Raw genomic sequence first — 18,826 nt, 5'->3', positions numbered from 1 at the left:
CCAGAGACCTGGGCTATAAAGTTAATAAGAAAAGAAATAAAATCCACCCAAATATAATGACACTGCTTAATGACATAGCGATTTGCAGCTTCATAGCAGGTTCCAGGCATCAGCTGATTAAGCCTCACACTACCCAGGTGAGGTGCTTTAAGTAATTAAGTATAAAACAATTAAGAGGCCTCTTGTTGCTTTCAACTGCAGTTCAATAGCAGTGATTACAGTAGCACTGAGGCTCAGGGAGAAGCCAGCAGCTGGTTGACGCTAATGTTCAGCTTGTCCTGATACCCTTTTATCTGTGGGTCTCTTAGAGCTTCACAAAGGCACGTCAGGCTCGGTCCTACAAGGTGCTGGGAACTCTTCCAGCCTCAAGCCAGCAAAGCACTTAAACCCATAACAAGTCCCCTTGCAGCCGATGGTGCTGCCTGCCTGCTTATAGTTAAACCCCTGCTCAGGTGCTTTGCTTTGCCAGAGCGCTGGGTAGGTACCTCGCCCGCTTGAGCCCCATTCCACAGCTGGGGAAACTGACCTAAAGAGCGGTGCTGGGCCTTGCTGCAGGTCAAGCAGTGCGTCTCTGGCATGGGTCTGAATTGGCGTGCTAGGGACCAGTTTTCCCTGGTCCACTCCTGGTCTCATTTTCAGCTGTGCACAGGGGGTGGAGCTATCTCCATCCTCCCTCCCCCTCTATATGGGCCCAGCCACCAACCTGCATGCCACAGCTGAGTCCCTAGGTGTGGTTCTGACACAGCTGGGCTCCTCGAGAGCCCTGCCCAGCTCCTGGGGGAAGAGGCAGCTCCCTCCGTTGGGTCCATGCGATAACCCTCTTGTGCACCTGCAGAACCCTCCCCAGAGAAGCCGGGAGAGGGGCTCTGGGAGAGGAAGCTGCAGTGAGGCTGTTTAATGCCTCTCTTCAGTGGGGGTATCAAATGGGGTAGAACGACCCTCCCAGCACGCTGGAACTGAGCAGAGACCTGTGCTGCCCCCACAGCCTTCCCCTTGCCCAGCCCTTGGGCTGCAGCGATACAACGGCTCTGAGGCTGCGATCAGAGCTGCGCTGCTCTGGTCCGTTTTCCTCCTTGATCTGATACCCAGGCCCCCCACAAATGGGGCCCGCAGGAGGAGGGAGCCTGGGGCTGCTGGGTTTAGGGTTATTATTGCAGGGGGTGGCAGGGAGTCACCCTTTTCCCACGTTGGTAGGGCAGGGGGTTCTCAACTTTTTTCTTTCCGAACCCCTCCCCCACCATGCCCTAAAACTCTCTGGCCCACCTGAGCCACAACAGGGGTTTTTCTGCATAAAGCAGCCAGGGCCAGGGATGTGGGTAGCAAGCCGGGCAATTGTCCGGGGCACTGCAAAGCTAAGCTGCTCGGGCTTCAGCTTCAGCCCCAGGTGGTGGGGCCACGGGCCACGGGCTTCAGCCCCGCACGGCAGGGCTTCGGCTTTCTGCCCCGGAGCCCCAGCAAGTCAAACGCTGGCCCTGTGTGACTCTGAAACCTGCTCATGGCCCCCCAGGGTTGAGAACTGCTGTGGTAGAGAACTTCCAGCCTCCTTAAGCCACCAGTCACCTCCCAGCTCCAGCAAAGAGCACCAGCCAGGCCTCCCGCTGGGGAGTGGTGAGGAGTTCTGCCCCAGCCAGCTGGCTGCACAGGCGTCGTGGGATGGTACCCTGCCAGATGTTACATGCTGGGTGGGGGCAGCAAAGGGACTCAGCTCCCACGCTGAAGGGTGACCTGATAGGAAAGGGTCTTGGGCTGTGAAGGAAGCCACCTCTGGCCTGCCTCAGTTGAGAGAGGTTCACCTCCACGCGGGGGCAATGGAGCAGCCCCAGGACATCTTTCCTCCTGCCCTGAACACACCTTTTAGGTGAAATTTCCAGTCTGAGCTTTGTTTTTATACCTGCAATTTTGCAGGTGCAAATAATCTCAAGGCCAAAAATTGCAACCAGCCATGCAGAAGCTGCTGAGCTTGTGAGAACAATGAAGTCCTGATGTGTGGGCACAACCAGGTACCCAGGGGCCCAGCCCATGTGACACTTGGGCACCTGCAAATAATTGCAAGGGGAAAATGGAGGCCAACGTTGGACCAGCTGGCCCTTAAAAGCTACAGAAATCTTAGAATATCAGGGTTGGAAGGGACCTCAGGAGGTCATCCAGTCTAACCCCCTGCTCAAAGCAGGACCAATCCCCAATTTTTGCCCCAGATCCCTAGATGGCCCCCTCAAGGATTGAGCTCACAACTCTGGGTTTAGCAGGCCAATGCTCAAACCACTGAGCTATCCCTCCCCGCAATTGCCCTCCCTGCTGTGTGCTGCTCAGACGGGATCTCCCAGAGAGCCAGTCACAGAATGGCAGCCTTTTGTGAATGAGAGACCCACTGCAGTGAAGTCCCCCAACGCCTGGACACATGATCCTGGTGCACGGCCTGTGCCTCCCTGGAAATGATCCTCTGCCTTTGATTCTTGCTTTCCTTTGCTGCAGCAGGGAAAGCTGTTTCAGCCCTCTCAGCTCCCGCTGTTTAGCTAGGAACAGACTTTCAGGGGGACTCCGAACACCCTTGACTGTTAGATGTTAAGGCCAGAAGGGACCGTACTGGTCACTTCAGCTGCCCTCCTGACAGCACAAGCCAGAGCATGTCAGCCAGCGACTGCTGCTCGGAGCCCAGGGCTGCTGGCTGAGCTAGAACAGAGCTAAGACTCCCCTTCTTGATGTAAAGCCTCTCATAGCAGCGAATCAATCACAACCCTCAGTGAGCTGTTCCAAAGGGTGGTTTTCCTCACCGTTAAAAATTGGCACCTCCGCTCCAGGCTGATGTCACCCAGTGTCAATTTCCAGCCTGGGGATGTTCTTTTGCCTTTGCTAGTTTACGGAGCCCTCTGCAATCAGAAATCTCCACTGTGGGGAGGTATCTGTATATTCTTTTTATACTACAGGCCCCAGAACTGGTACTCTTCCTGTTTTCTTTCTTCAGGGCAAATGTTTGGGGTTATTGTCCCCAGGCTGCAATCAGAGCTGTGTAGGCAGTTGCGTGTGTTCGACTCCACTGGGACTCCGTGTGGGGGTGAGGGTAGTCTGCCCATGGAGAGCCAATGGCAGGACCATTGTTTGAATTAATGCAGCCCATAAACTAAGCAGGCCCTGCAAGAAGCTGAGTAAATGCTCTGGGAGGAACCTCACCCCTTGGCCTGCCCTGTGAGTGCTGCAGTGCGGTCAACCCCAAGCAGGCCAAAATCACGAGATTAGCTTCAGAATCACGCGATTTAAAACAGGTACATGTCGGGCTCCATTTATTTGCCTTCTGCTTTTGTCTGTAACTAGAGGGCTAGAAACATAGACCATGGGAGGGCTGATGAGTGGGGGGGGTGTCATTTTCTCAGGCCCCTCCCCCAAAACATCTGTAACTGGGGTGAAATGCTGGGGGGAGTGATGTTGTATGGCCCCGAATTTCTCTTGATGAGCTGTCTGTGCAAGAAAGTTGTGCCAGTTTACCTTAAATGAGCTTTTAAATGGGTTTGGTGAAACTGGTGCAACCCCCTATGTAGATGCAGTTTGAGTGGCATATTGTGGTTTAGCATAAATCTGGTTTGAACTGATTTAAGCTAAACTGAAAGGAGCGCATTTACATGGGGCTGTAGGAGTCTCACTAATGCAGTTTAAAATCTCACTTTTAGTTACGCCAGTGCAGCTTTCCTGTGTAGCCAAAGCCTTATAGACATTTTTAAAATTGCTAACTAAGTGTGTCATAATCCCATGACTCTGGGAGCTGGGGCTTTAAGAAAAACACCAAAGGTCCCATGACTCTCCATACCATGCTGAGCTCTGGAGATGGTAAGATTTCACGGGGGTATGGGGTGTGCATTAAGCTAGGGCAGTGGTTCTCAATCTGCGGCCCGTGGGCCACTTGCAGCCCAATCAGCGCAGAGCTGAGCCCGTGTGAAATTCTCAGGGCCATACTGAGCTAGGGGCACTGGCTGTTGCTGGGTCCTAAATGAGGCGGAGTGGGGAGGGGAGGGGAGGATAAGAAATGAGGGAATTATGGATTTTTCAGTTCTTTGGTTGTTTAAAAAAGCAAAATGTTTGGGTTGGAGCGAAAGTGAAAATTCCCAACGTTTTGGGCAAATCAACAAGTTGGAAAGTGATTGTGCTGGGTGAGATGAAAGGCTTTTATGTGTGTGTTACGGCGGAACCGGGGCGGGGGGGGGATCATGACATGGAAGGGGGGGGTCACAACAGGGAATCGGGGGGAGGGGAGCGAGACAGAGAATGGGGGGGTCACGACACGGAATTGGGGGCGGGGGGGGTTAAGGCGAATCACGACACGGCCCCTCCGGCCACCACTCCACCTGCAGGGCTGGGGCGTCAGTCACCTGGGCTGAGCCCGGCGCGGCCGGCAGGGGGCGCTGCCGGACCGGCCGGGCAGCGAACTACAGCTCCCAGCAGCCCCCGCGGCGGCCGGAAGCGGCGGCGACGACGTTGTTGCTTGGAGAAGCTGGGGGGGGCGGGGGCGTGTAACCGCCTGAGAGCGCGAGCCGGTCAGTGCCGGGCATGGGGGGCCTAGGGGGGACGCCGCGCCGTGGGGGGCGGGGCCGGGCTGGGGCCCCCCCGGCGATGTGGGGGAATGAGGGGGGGCATCTCTGCGTTATGGGGAGCTCGGGGCAGGGCGCCCCCTATGCTGTGGGGGGGGGGTCAGGTCGGGGCACCCCCCGTGCTGTGGGGGGTCGGGGGTATGGGGGGGTCAGGTCGGGGCACCCCCCCGTGCTGTGGGGGGTCGGGGGTATGGGTGGGGGCACCTCACACTATGGGGGGGTCAGGTCGGGGCACCCCCCCGTGCTGTGGGGGGTCGGGGGTATGGGGGGGTCAGGTCGGGGCACCCCCCCCCGTGCTGTGGGGGGTCGGGGGTCTGGGGGGGTCAGGTCGGGGCACCCCCCGTGCTGTGGGGGGTCGGGGGTATGGGTGGGGGCACCTCACACTATGGGGGGGTCAGGTCGGGGCACCCCCCCGTGCTGTGGGGGGTCGGGGGTATGGGGGGGTCAGGTCGGGGCACCCCCCCGTGCTGTGGGGGGTCGGGGGTCTGGGGGGGTCAGGTCGGGGCACCCCCTGTGCTGTGGGGGGTCGGGGGTATGGGTGGGGGCACCTCACACTATGGGGGGGTCAGGGCGGGGCACCCCCTACGCTGTGGGGGCATCCGGTCTGTGATGCCGGCAGGTTGGCACAGACTCCCTGTTGCAGGCTCTGCCTCGGAGCAGGGGCCCCATACTGCTGGGGGACCCCCCAGTGTCCAGGGGCCCCAAGCCTGCTCAGCCCCTGACCCCCCTCCTTCCCTGGGCAGGGACCCTCCTCCCTGAGGAGCCAGGTGGAGCCAGGAGTGTCCCGCTTGGACCCCAGCATGCCCAGGCCGCTGCAGGGGCTGGCTCCCTTTGGCCCCGTGCCTAGCCCATGCTCCAGCACAGAGCTCTGCTGCGGGGGGCCAGCGCCCTGGGGGCTCTGCCACATTCACCAGGCACACCGAAAGACGGGTACTAATCCCTGCTCACCCCTCCTCCCCCAGGGCTCCTGACCCCACCAGTAACCGGCTCCCCTGGCTTGTTGCCCGTTGATTGGGGGAGCTTTGTTTGCATTCTGCCTGGAAGCGGTTTGCCCTCCAAGCCAGCAAAATAAATAAAGCACAAATGCCAAGGCTGGTACATGGCCAAGAGCACAGTGCCATTGCTGTTGCACGGACGCCTGGCCAGATGCTGCTTGGCCGACTGGTGGGAATCAGGTGGCTGGAGCTTGTTTGTTCATAATTCCAGTGGGAAGGGTGTGGGGTCTAGTGGTTGGAGAAGGAGACTGGGAATTCCAGGACTCCTGGGTTCTATTTCTGGCTTGGCCAGTGGCAGCGGCAAAATCTCTTTTCTTGGGCCTTCAGTTGCCCTGTGTGGAAAGGAGGAGCCATGCCAATGTACCCCACTAGGGAGCTGTGCAGGTTGGTTGATAGTTCTAACGTGCGCTGGGAGCACCAAGTGGGAGATACGAGAGGAGGTTACAGCGCTAGCAATAAAGGACGCAGATAAAGGGGCTCCCCCTACGTGGTCATACCAGTAACCTGTCCCCAGCGGGACTTTGAACACCTGGTTCTGTTCCGACTACTGAGCTTTGAGCAGCATTGAGAGGATGCTGCTGCCTCCCCAGCCTCCTCTCAGGGAGGTACCTGAGTACCCTCCTACCATCCCTTTTGGAAGAGAGCCCCGTTTTCCTCCTCCTTCTAGGTTGTTGCTGCAGGGTGTAATTTCTGCTTGTTGGAAAGAACATAACTGCTAAGCTGGCTTTGTTCCTGTGCGTGGAGACCTGTCCAGCTCCTAGGGAACAGATGTCCCCATGCAAAAGCCACCAGCACAATTGGCCGTAATTGGCTGCTCCTCAGCCTCTCTGCAAACAGGCCTTGGAGGCCCAGTGGCAGGGCAGAGGGTACAGTGAGGCCTGCAGTCTCCATGGCTGCAGTGGACAGCTCTCACCAGCACCGACTTCCAACAGGAAGGGGTTAAAGGCAGAGTCCTGCTCTGTCTGGGTGCTCTCTGCATGGAACAGCGAGTGGGGAACTGTACACATGAGGCTGGAGTCATGGGAGCTCTGAGCTGTGAAGCGAATTGCACATCAGGTATAACTTCGGGGTTGGGAAAGCTCCTGTTGGCAGGGGAGGGTGGGCTCCCATTCCACCTCTCCTGCCAACTGCTTTTCCTGCCACCTCCCTTGCCCCCACATTAAACCCACCCAGAACTGCTTTCTGACGGCCTCGGGCCTGCTCCTGCTGACACTGAAGTTGGGGAAATTTCAGCCACTGATGTGGATGGGAGCAGGCTCAGATTCCAGTGATGTACAGCGCCCTCCCTGCTGGCTCTGAATTTGCCGTGTCTCTCCCGGGGCAGGAGTAATGCCAGCAGCTCCAAGTGGCACTCTCCTGCCCCTTCCCTCTCTGATCTGCCACCAGCTCATGCGGCATTCCAGGCAGTGGAAGTCACCCTGCCTCATTTGGAAGACTATTTGCACAGCAAGGCCAGGCACAGGAAATGCTCCATCTGTTTTAATCCTCGAGAGAGAGAATAGAAAGGGAAAGATGGGATAGGTCTGAAATGGGCCTTTGAATTCACTTGGGAGGCCCTGCTGCTGCTATCACAGCCCTCCAGTTGAATCATGGCTCCCTCCTGGCTTTGGGGCCAGTGGACTCCAAAATCCGCTGGATTATGTCTTTCATAATAGGCTACAAATGTACTTCTGCTCACGGTTCTTTTGTGTTAATCTCTGTGACAAATTTTCTATCGATGCTGCGTGATCTCTCTTGCTGATTTCCACCGTTATCAGGGCTCGGCTGATAACGGTGCGCAGCTGCCTTTGCTTTGCTCTGACAGTGCGTGTTGCTCTGCTGGTGGCTTTCTTATGGAACAGGGACTGGCTCGAATGAGGGACCTTGCCAGGAGGGGAAAGGCTGACAGTGAGACCTTCTAGGCCAAGGTTTTGAAAGTGGATGAAGCGAAACCGGAACAAGGCACTCTTATTCCAGAGTAGGAGTGTCCACAGCTGGAGCTGTTCCAGAATAGCTCCATGTGTTGACAAGCCCTTATGCTCTCTTACAGACATGTAACTGTCGCCGCATTTGTCACTGCTGCATTAGCCCCTGGGGGGCCATAATTAGCTCTTTGCTAATGGGTCTCATTCCAGTAAGAGCTGTACCTCCATGACGGCAGGCTTAGGCGGATTAGCTGTTAGCATCATAGGCCTTCTTATCCCCGCTCTGTATCAATAATTCATTGGCTTGTAAATGGAATTGGGGACCCAATGGCTCGGCAGCAGTTCTGCAGAAAAGGACCTAGGGGTGACAGTGGACAAGAAGCTGGATATGAGTCACCAGTGTGCCCTTATTTCCAAGAAGGCCAATGGCATTTTGGGATGTATATGTAGGGGCATTGCCAGCAGATCGAGGGATGTGATCGTTCCCCTCTATTCGACATTGGTGAGGCCTCATCTGGAGTACTGTGTCCGGTTTTGGGCCCCACATTACAAGGAGGATGTGGAAAAATTGGAAAGAGTCCAGCGGAGGGCAACAAAAATGATGAGGGGTCTGGAACACATGACTTATGAGGAGAGGCTGAGGGAACTTGGATCGTTTAGTCTGCGGAAGAGAAGAATGAGGGGGGATTTGATAGCTGCTTTCAACTACCTGAAAGGGGGTTCCAAAGAGGATGGCTCTAGACTGTTCTCAGTGGTAGCAGATGACAGAACAAGGAGTAATGGTCTCAAGTTGCAGTGGGGGAGATTTAGGTTGGATATTAGGAAAAACTTTTTCACTAGGAGGGTGGTGAAACACTGGAATGTGTTACCTAGGGAGGTGGTAGAATCTCCTTCCTTAGATATTTTTAAGGTCAGTCTTGAGAAAGCCCTGGCTGGGATGATTTAGTTGGGGATTGGTCCTGCTTTGAGCAGGGGGTTGGACTAGATGACCTCCTGAGGTCCCTTCCAACCCTGGTATTCTATGACCCTGCCTATCCCTGGAGCATCACTGTGCTCTCCTTGCTACCACGCATCACAGCGCAGTGGTGCCGAGATGCAGGGTCGGTGGGAAGGACTCTTCCCTCTGGAGGGCTCGCCTATCTGTGACGATTGTTGAACCTTCCAAACTCTGCTATCCAGGGCTGCGGCCTGATTCCGTCCCAAAGTCCCAGGGAGTTGATGCTGCTCAGTTTGGCTCAGGGCCTGGCCCAGTTTTATTATGATTTTCTGAGTGGGGAGCGAGTCTCAGTGAGTGAGCGCATGTCCCCCCTGGTGATATGGGGCTCTCTGGAGGGCTTCCTTCGGCGCTGCAAGGGGAGAGGTGCTGGCTGCTCCCGTGTCGGAGATCTAATGCCTGACCGGCTCTTGGGGCTAAAGGGAACCAGCAGGTGCAGTTGTGACCAGGGTGCAAAATGAGGTTCTGCCCTGAAGAGTGACTGTACAAGTGGCATCACAGGCCTATGTGTGACCAAGTCAGGCTGCAGCAAATCTGTCTAACTGATAACTAAGCAGCCAGCCCAGCCCACTCCCTGGAATCTGAGGGTCAGGCTGGGCACTTTCCTTCTCATGCATTGTTCCCGGAATGGAAGTGCCGGGTGCTTCCGTTGGGTAGGGTTTGGTATTGCACCCTTAGAGGGAGCTAAGGCTTTAAGCTACAATGCATGCTCCCAGCTCAGGGCTGCAGCAGGGGCAAAAGCAGCCTCCGATGGAACAAAGCAGGCCAAGCCCCACAGCAGCATGAGACGGCCATGGCTGGAGAACCTTGGCCATCAGTTCTACTCATGGGGCCCCGAGAGAAACCCTCTCGCACTCCAAAGCAGCAAGTACCTATCTCAGTCCCTGCAGTGAGCAGCTGAGCCTCTGATACTCCTGGGGAGTGAGATAGGGCCATTCTTACAGTCACGCTGCAGAGAAAACCCACGGTGACAGCGCGTGAGCCAAGCGACCTCTGGCAAAGGGAAGATGCCATAAGAACGGCCATACTGGGTCAGACCAGTGATCTATTTAGCCCAGTATCCTGTCTTCCACAGTAGCCAGTGCCAGATGCTTCAGAGGGAATGAACAGCACAGGGCAATTTATCATGTGATACATCCCGTCGTCCACTCCTAGCTTGGCAGAGTACAGCAGCAAACATGGATGCTTTGCGTGGGGGAGCCGTTCTGGTCACTCACTACCTGGTGGGGTTCCCAAGTGATGCCTGCAGCTTGGTCAGTGTCCAGATTGGAGGGTGGGTGTTTGTTTTCCCTAGCTGGGTGTCTCCAGCAAAGAGCAGCAGCCCAGATGTATTTAAATATTAAATATGTGGCTGGTAAATGATTCCCAGGAAAAACCCAACTGGTTTCTCTTTCCAATGACGTCTGCTTGTCGATTGCAGCTGCAGAGCCGTGGCCGAGATGTCTGAGGGACCTTCCAGGATCTCAGGACCCATCCCTCCCGACCCCACGCTGTTCCCGGATTATTACAAACGCCCCCTGTCAGGTGAGTGCCGGTGGAGGATGGATGGGGTCCTACATAGTCATGGGGTGGCTTGTTCTCATTAAAGCCTTCTCGTCTGTAGTCCCATTTTGCGGCACAGTCACACTGGATCCATGGAGGGGGCCAGCATGGTGGCCCGTTGAGGTGCCTGGCCAGAGGGCTTTTCTTTGGCCTGGCTTCCCCCAAGTCCTCCAGTGCAGGCAGGCAGGAGCTGGGGGTTCCTGCAGACCCAGCACGCTCTGCTCCAAAGGGCACGGAATGGGCCTGCAAAGAAGCTTGGCACCTCTGAGATGCTGAGCACTCCCAGGACCAGGCTGATGTTAGGAGCAGCGGGGCTGGAAATTAGGAGAAGGTGGGCTGGGGAGGCAAGGGGGTTCTCCAGCCCAGGGCTGGTGCAACCACTAGGCGAACTAGGCAGTTGCCTAGGGCGCCAAGTGGTTGGCGGCGGCGGTGGAGCGGAGGTGAGCTGGGGCAGGGGGGCGCGGGGAGGGCCACCTGCAGCAAGTAACCGGGGGGTGGGGGGTGGCGCGCGGCGCACAGGGGAACTGCTCCCCGCCCCAGCTCACCTCTGCTCCGCCTCCTCCCCTGAGCACCGCCCCACTCTGCTTCTCTCCCTCCCAGGCTTGCGCGCCAAACAGCTGATTGGTGTCGCAAGCATGGGAGGTGGGAGAAGCGGCGGCATGCTCAGAGACGAGGCAGAGTAGAGATGAGCTGGGGAGGGGAGCTGCCGCAGGGGGGGCTCCCCGGGCCGAGGAGAGGGAGGGAGGGAGGGGGTGGCGGGGAGCTGCCGCAAGGGAGCTCTCTGGGCCGAGGGGGGGGAGGGAGGGAGGGGGCGGCGGGGAGCTGCCGCAGAGGGGGCTCCCCCGGCTGAGGGGAGGGGGCGGCGTGGAGCTGCTGCAGGGGCGGGGCAGTGCAAGGTGGAAGTTTCGCCTAGGGCTCCAGCCTCATCCGAGCCCTCCTTGGCCAGAATGGGGCTAGCCCACAGCAAGCCTGGGGCATGGAGGGAGAAAGCGATGGGGTGGTGCTGTACATCTTGACTCTCACACTTTCTCTCTCTAGCTCGAGGGAGGCTGGAAGGGAATGCCTTGAAGCTGGACTTCTTCTCTGGCCCTCTAGCCCCAGATCCCAGCCTGTACCCCACCTGCCACAGTGCCCGCCCTGCCCATCCTGCCCCGCGTATCCGCCCCAATGGTCAGGACATCCTGGAGAAGGGGCAGAAGGGGACGGTCGGGGTCTTGTTGAAGCTGGAGGGGATCTCTCTCTACAGGGAGCCTCCCCTGAAAAGTAAGTGCAACTGAGCAGCTGGAGCTGACCGTGGCTAAGGGCAGGACGAATACTTTGATTGGATGCAGTGGCAAGGCCTTAGGGTGGGGATTTCCAACCGAATAGCCAAGGGTTGGATTTGTTGATGGCTGATTGGCTCTGGGTGGGCTGCAATGGGAGCAGTGTCTGTACCCTGGGGTTATTGAGGTTGTAGCCTCACCCTAACTGCAGCATGGCCTTTGTCTGGGGCTAGGAAGGGAGAGTGGAGAGGAGACCTGCTGGTGGAGGACAGGCTGAGGGGCAGTCTGGGAGCAAATGGAGCACTTCAGTTTACCCTGGCTCAAGGTTGCGGGATGGTGGTTCAATAGAGAGGCAGCACACTTAAAGCTGAAAAGATGAAAAGAAGTGTGTTTTACACAACACGGTTAGCCTGTGGAACTCACTGCAACAAGAAGTCATGGAGGCCAAGAGCCAAGTAGATTCAAGGTGATTATCCAGATGCGTGGATGGTGAGAACAGCCATGGGGAGTGCCTTGCAAAGGAGGGCTCTGCTGGCCTTGGAATCTATGACCTCGTTCTGGCTCCCCTGTTTGCTGCCCCAGCTCAGCAGTCTGGAGATTGTTCTGGCTTGTGCCTGCAGAGGACAGCCAGAGTGCACCAGCCGCTGTCTGTCCTGGAGCTGGGAATGTCAGTGGGAAACTCCCCTGTCTGGGGTAAATCCCCACCAGGAGGATTGTGGGTAATTTCTACAACCTGAGCTGAGGACAGAGAATCTGCCCTAAAGTACTGACTGTGGACCCTAGACCTTTCTGAATCAGTCTGGTTGGCCCTCAGGCAGGAAGGGCAGATGGGTCCAACATAGAGTCTGGCATTGCTGTTAACTCTGCCCCCCACACGCTGGGAAGGCCTGTGGTTCCCCATCCCACCCTCCCCCTGGGGCAGGAGCGACCAGCAGTAGTTTTCTCCCCTGGGTGCTGGGGCATCTGTGGCACGATGCTGAGCTAGAGCATTGGCCCAGCTCTCTGGGCTGTCAGGTAGTGGAGGGGGAGGGACAGTCTCCGCATGATCCCAAACGAGAGCTAGGATTCAAACCAGTCCCACCTCCAGCTGCGTGGCGGAGCCTTCTGGCTCTACTGATCGGCTGTGTGACGCTTGTCTGCAGCGCTCCCGGGGCCAGCAGCAGAGGGTGCTAGTGAGTTGCTCTGTGTCATGGCACAATTGAGTCACTCCAGAAAAGCCAGTGTCTTATGTGTGCTTACAAGGGGCTCAGTGGGTATGATTCTATCGCCCCCTGCTGGCTGGCACACAGGGAGGATAACCGCTTGCTGCTGTTTGCAGTGAATGGACTAGCTTAGGTAGAGGCCTTGGTCTCTGGTGCCAAAGGTCGTGGGCACCCACTTATGGCTCGGGAGGGTTTGTTGGTAAAAGCTGTCTCTCCCTGGGGCGTGCAGGGAAAGAGGCCAAGGACCATGAGAAGGAGAACGTGAGGCGGATGAGGGAGATCCAGAGGAAATGCAAGGAGAAGGAGCTGGCGCGGGAGCACAGCCATCCCAAACCCATGAAGGCCCTGTGGAAGTCCCAGAAGTATGAGAATGTGGAGTCTAAGGTGAAGGCCAAGCTGCAGGTACCTGCCCACTGCCCTGTAGCCCTTCATGGTCCATTGCCCCGGCTGCCAGGAGGCTCAGCCCAGTCAGCGTGTCCCGGAGATACCAGGCAGGGCAGCTCGATTTGCAGGGAGACCATGCGTAGCTCTGCAGAGCCCTGCTCAGTAGCACAGGGGATGAAGTGTTTCCTTCCCATGCTGCTGCAGAGGTGAGAGCAGAGCCATGTCCCGGGCGGGAATACCCAGCTCTGGCGAGGAGACCAGTGGCTAACATCCGGTTAAAGGTGCCTCAGTGTGATGGGAAGGGTCTGGCCACTGCCCAACTTGGGAAGAAATGGAATCCCCGCTGTGGTTCTGCACTGTGGCTGTCGTGGGACGGGATCAGAAGATGTCCCCATGGCAGTTGGCTGCTCCAGCAGGTGGGTATGACGCAGCACTCGTTGGTATGAAGAGATCAGGGCATTCCGACGCTACTAGATGGCGGCATCGCTGAGGCGCTGCCTGGAAAGCTGCTGTTGTGGTCTGTGGTCTATGCCCTGCAGCTCTCACCTATGGAATCGGACGGGTCCACGCCATGCTGTGCTGTCCCACTCTGCAGGTGGGTCGCTGGTCTCATGCATGAAACCAGATCAAAAGGGAAGAGTGACCCAGCCCCTCAGTCCGAAGGGCACAGAGCTCTTAATAGCTCAGACCCACTCGGGACTTAGACACTTGGCATTTTAACAGGCTGTCCCAGAATCACAGGGTCTGGTCTATGCCACGTCCGGACCCCCAGGACCCACACGGTTCCACAGGACAGGCCCGTGACCATGAAACTGGGCCCTTGGGCACCTGCGACCCCTGTCTCTCTCCGTGGCTCCCTGCAGCGAATCCAGCCCAGCCAGGCTCCTGTGGGAGGCTTGTACTGTCCCCTTCAGGGCACAGCGCTCTCAGGGCGTGTTTGCAGTGACACCAGGCAGGCTTTTCACAGCAGAGCCGGGTTTATTGTGGGGAATTCCTTAGGTCAGCACAGAGAAGTGAAGGTTGACATGGTCCGTCCTGGCTATGCCCGCACTCCACCCAGCCATGGTGCTGTTAATTCCATCTCCAGAGAGAGTTGCTGAGTCTACCCAAAAGCCACCACTTAGCCCTTCCCTGACAACCCACTTGGAGGTCACGTGTACCTCCAACTGGAGATTTCCCAGGCTAGGTGTCAGTCGTTCGGCCCCTGGGGCTCCCGTTGTTCTGGATCCTCCACTGATATGGGTCGGTTTCAGCCAGTTCTTTAACGCCCCATTCATCCCACCCCAGCCAGTGACACCTCCCTCAGTCTCCCGCTCTGCCCTAGTTGCAACCACTGGGTGACAATGCAAAGTGCAGAGGGACACTGAAGCACGCAGAGGCATAATAAAAAGATTACAGAAAATTCCCACTTTGTCACACAGGTATTCTAGTCCCTGCCACAGCTGGCTGCAGTGTGAAGCCTAGGCCTGTCTGGGGGCACTCAGGGCACTGTATGTCCGAGTGCTAAATTCACTGGCAGCCCATGGGTTTGCTTCTTCAGATTCCTGTGTCATACTCCAGTGTCACTCCATTGTAAATCTGCATTAGGCCATTGAATTCACTGGCAGGATCTGGCTCCGCGTATCCCCTGCTGGCTGAGTTCCCTGCCTGGCTGCCTCCTCGAGGAGACCTTCCCGTGGCATGCAGCAGCAGGGCCTGGGGTCGCCCATCTACCATTGAACTCCTGGGTGATCCTGGGCCCTGAGGGGCTTTGCCGTGTGGTTTGCCCTGTCCCAGCAGTAGTGTCTCTCTCTCTCTCTCCCTCTGCATTTCGCAGGAGAGCTCTCCCCCCCCAAACCCAGAGTCTCAGAAATTCCTCCGGGCCTATTCCCGCTGCGGCTCCGGGGTCCAGCCACGCCGGTCGCTGTCGCCCAGCCCTGCCAAAACGAGAGCGGTGACAGACACAGAGGCTGCAGGAGCACCGCACACTGATGCCAAGGTGAGGGACTGTGCTCCCCTGGCTCCATGCTCCTGGTGCTCCAGAATCGCTCCTGCATCTCGCTCTGCACAGGTTCCTTCACTCCAGCCGCAGAAGGCCCCATGCTTTGCAGGGGGGTCACTGCTGTCTGGCCTCTCATGCTGCCCCCTTTCCTTCCAGATCCAGGTAGAAGGCACCAGCGTCGACTTCGTCAGCCACAATGCCCGCACCGCCAAGCGGGCCCCTATGCGGCGCTCGCGCTCGCTGCAGTCACTGGCCGAGGTGCTGGAGCAGAAGCGCCGAGAGCAGGAGGAGTACAACGCCAAGCAGAAGGGCCACGTGCCCCAGTAGTACGTAGGCTCCTGCCCAGCCGGCGCCTCTGTCACGAGCAAGCCTGTACCCACTTGCTGCGCCGTGCGTGGGACAGCAGCGGCTTCTCTCGCAGCAGCGTGCTCCTTCGCCACTCTGCCTAGTGAGCTCCCGGGGTCGGTGCAGTTGCACCAGCAATGAGCTTGGCCCAAGAGGATCCAACGAAATCCCTGACGAAGCTGCTGTGTGCAGGGCAGCGGGGCCAGGGAAGGCTGCGCAGCGCGGCCTGGTGGCTCTGCGCAATGAAGCTGCTGAGTGTTAGCTACTCCTGCTGCCTTGCGGGTGCTCAGCTCTGCTGGGAATGGGAGCCAAAGTGACTTAGGAGCCTCAGTCTCATTGAAAGGCTCCTCAGTGCCTGAGTCACTTCCCCTAAGTGCCGAGCATGTCCAACAATGGCCGGTGGGGCCTCCGGAGCGACACCCGTAGGGGACCGAGCAAAGCCCGGAGCCTAGGGCTGTGTGGAGATGCCACAGGGCTGATTCCTCCAGATCAGGCCCTGGCCCTGGCCCTGGCCCTGGCCCTGGCCCTGTGCTGGCACCATGCTGTGTGGGAAGCCTGCGCTGCCTGTGCTGTGCCAGGCCTTTGGAGAGACTGAGGCCCATGGTTTCCAGGGCAGTCTGTCGCTCAGTAGGGTGACAAGTCAGCTCCTGCTGGGCCAGTATTGGTGAGCCTGGCACCCATCCCTGTCCCATCTGAGCCTCTTGCCCCCGGCCACCTGGCCCTTCCTGGATCCCTTCCCTCGCCGCACGTGCTGACGAACCCTCCTTCTCCCTCGGCAGCCTGCTGGAGCGGAAGGATCACTGGCGCAGGGAGATGGAGGAACGGCAGCGAAACCTGCCCGACCCTGACATGCCACCAGGTCACACCATGATGCCAGAGAGTGAGCGGCTGGAAACCCTCACCAACCTGAAGCAGAGTAAGAGGAGGAGAACCACTGGCGCCTGCTGGAGAGGCCTCCCCGGAAGGGTGGGAAGAGATGAGCCCGTGCGGCTCTGCAGAGCCACACGCTATGCCAGAGGACGGTTCTGCTGACTGCAGCGCTAGCCTCGGCCGTGGGGTGTCACTCTTCTAGGATCCATGGTGCTAATCTCCCCTCTCCCCCCTGGACAGTCAGACGCCCAGCCCGCCCCAGCCCAGCCGCCCCCTCTCCCTCCAGCTGAAGGGCCTGCAGAAGTGTGATGCGCGGAGTGGGACACAATGTTCTGGGGGGGGGTCTCAGTGCAGGGTGGCTTTTTCCCCCTGTGACATGCTGCCTCTGTGAACAGGGGCCTTTGTGTGGGTGTAGCAGGTCAGCTGCTCTGGGGACCACATAATGGCCTGTTAGCTGGTCTCCGGCGAGTGAGAACCAGTGCTTAGTGCTACAGCAGGAAAGTCATGGCTGTGCCCCCTCTCACCAGCTCCCTGCCGTCCGCAGGCCAGGAGCAGCTGGTGAAGGACCTTGTGATGCTGCCGGTGCGGGCCGACACCCTGAGCATTCAGAAGAGGCGGGTGGAGCTGGAGAAGAAGCTGTCGCAGATCGATGAGGCCCTGAAAATCTTCTCCCGGCCCAAGGTCTTCATCAAGCTGGACTCCTGAGAGAGGGGGGCGGTTGTGCTGTGCGTGGATCTGCCACTCTGCTGCGGGGGCTCCTGGTCACTTCGCTCTGTGGGTTGGGGGGAAGGGAAACCAAACTCAATCTGCTTCCACTGGCTGCTGCAGCAGCTCCTGCGTTGGGGATTCCCAGAGCCCAGCCCAACGCCACACAGCCAAGCTGGCCCCCGGCAGAGGGCAGCGGGGCCCTTGTGGGTCACAACACCAAACGAACCCAAGGGGTGCTATCAGGGGCCATTGTCTTCAAGGCAGCGCCCCAGCCTCTGACCGGTGCGGGGCTCCTGAGGGGCAGACTGGCCAATGGCACCTTCTGTGCAGCGTTGCTTGGAAAGCTGCGGGCCCGGTGCTGCTCAGCTGCCTCTCTGCCACTCTGTGCAACTGGGCTTACCAGCCTCTCGCTTATATGGAGTGATGGTTTGTGGGGAAAAAGGAGGAGCAGCCATTCCTGTGCCGCTCTGCCTGGCACCCCCTCTCTGGCCTGCCTTCCTCCCAGGATGGAGCTGGGAGCCACAGTGGGCATTTGGAGGGAAATCCTTTAAGGCGGGAGTTCGGCAGCTCTACGGCTTGGGAGAGTCTGAGCGTAACCCTGCAGCACCCCACTGCTGGGGAGGGTGTGACACAGCCGGGCCTGAGAGCCAGCTCCCTGCCAGCCCAGGCTGGACCTCTTCCCGGTGCTCCTCTGGCCTGGCCACCGCTCCCCTGCAGCCCTCTGCCAAAGGCCATCTGCCTGGGCCGGGGGGGCAGCCCTGCAGCTGTGGCTTGTCCCACCTGCTAGGGATGCTTGGTAGCCAAGACTAGCAAAGGGGCAGAGTAACCAGGTGTGGGGATCTTGTCCCTGCTGGCAGGGAGCTGGCACTGGGGACTTGGGGGGAGCTTGGGAACCCTTCTGGGGATGTGTTGGACAGCTTTTAAATAAAGGGTTTTGTAGGTATTGTGTGCGGCAGGTGTGTGTGAGGGGGAGGGCTGGGTGGGTGCTGCTTTGTGCTGTGTGGACAGGTGAGGCTGGAGTGGGTCGAGTGTTGGGCATTGGCAGGGCCCAGGATGGGGAATGCCTGGCTGGGCACTGCACTGGCTAGCAGGTGGGGGCAGTGCATGGTTGGTTGGTGTCTGGGCAGTGGGGCCCAGGGGCTGAGGGGGGAGCCTGCCAGGTGCTGTGCTGGGGGGCAGAGTCTGGGTAGTCTGCACCTTTCATGCTCCTTGGTGATCCAGCTGTATGCACGTGTGGTGCCAGATGGTGCTGTCCTCCAGCTGCGCAAGCCTGCTGCATGAGGGGGAGGCAGGGATGCCTCCAGCTGTTCCCAGCGACTGAACCAGCCCCTTAAGGCTGAGCAGCCCATCCCACCAGCTGAGGATTTGACCTCCTGTCTGGGACTGTCAGTGGTTGCTGGTGCTGCTTCTCTCTGCTGCCTTGCAATGGGCCATGGAGGAAAGAAGAAACTCCTGGCAGAGGAGGAGCAGCAGCTAAAGGCCTGTAAGTCTGGGGAAAGCCAGGCCAGGCCTTTGTGGGCACGCACTGTCTGCTGAAGCTAGCCCAGTCTTGCTGCTGGAGCAGGGGGAGCGTGATGTGCAAGCCCTGGACCACACTGCCCTAGCCAGGCTCCCACCAGGGCTAGCTGGTAAAGATGGGGAAAGAGGCTTCAGGCAGTGCAGTAACCCACGAGCTCTAGAGGCTGCAGGAGATGGGGGTGAGATGGAGACTTTCCCTTCCCAGGGGTAGAGAGTCCAGCCCCTCTCAGCGGTGGTGGATGGTGGCCTTTGCGCTGGGTGTGTAGCTGGTTCGTTCCCCTGCTTCATGGGTGACTCTCCCCATTGCAGGCAGTGCTAAGGCACCAGCGTGTCAGGCACACAGCCCCCACGCTGGCTTGGTGGGGGTGCTGCTGCACCGTCAATGCGAATCCCTTCCGCAGCACCAAACTGTGCCCCGCAGCCTAATAAAATAGCCGGGCTCAAAGTGCGAGCAGTTCCTGCTGTGCTGGCAGAATTGTCCGGCCCAGGGGTAGGAGTGGGATTGGAATCTGCCCCCTGGGTTTTTGTAAATCTCCAGTCTTGT

At 58.4% G+C, this 18,826-nt stretch overlaps 1 protein-coding gene across 2 annotated transcripts; it reads left to right on the top strand.

Moving 5' to 3' along the window:
- Positions 1-4,451: 4,451 nt before the first annotated feature.
- On the top strand, positions 4,452-17,705 carry ENKD1 (enkurin domain containing 1). 2 transcript variants are annotated; one of them, XM_073307215.2, is made up of 8 exons: positions 4,452-4,523; positions 9,891-9,994; positions 11,051-11,275; positions 12,706-12,878; positions 14,677-14,838; positions 14,998-15,167; positions 15,966-16,102; positions 16,601-17,705. In XM_073307215.2, exons 2-8 carry the CDS (start codon positions 9,910-9,912, stop codon positions 16,759-16,761), a joined length of 1,113 nt encoding a protein of 370 aa, XP_073163316.1. In that variant the 5' UTR covers positions 4,452-4,523; positions 9,891-9,909; the 3' UTR covers positions 16,762-17,705. The 2 variants fall into 2 exon arrangements, with proteins under 2 accessions (XP_073163316.1, XP_073163317.1); XM_073307216.2 differs by having other exon boundaries at positions 16,584-16,704.
- The last annotated feature ends 1,121 nt before the right edge of the window (positions 17,706-18,826 follow it).

The sequence above is a fragment of the Lepidochelys kempii genome, chromosome 12 (genome assembly GCF_965140285.1).
Source record: "Lepidochelys kempii isolate rLepKem1 chromosome 12, rLepKem1.hap1, whole genome shotgun sequence".
In the NCBI taxonomy this organism is placed as follows: Eukaryota; Metazoa; Chordata; order Testudines; family Cheloniidae; genus Lepidochelys; species Lepidochelys kempii.
This window is presented reverse-complemented; position numbering and strand designations above follow the sequence as displayed.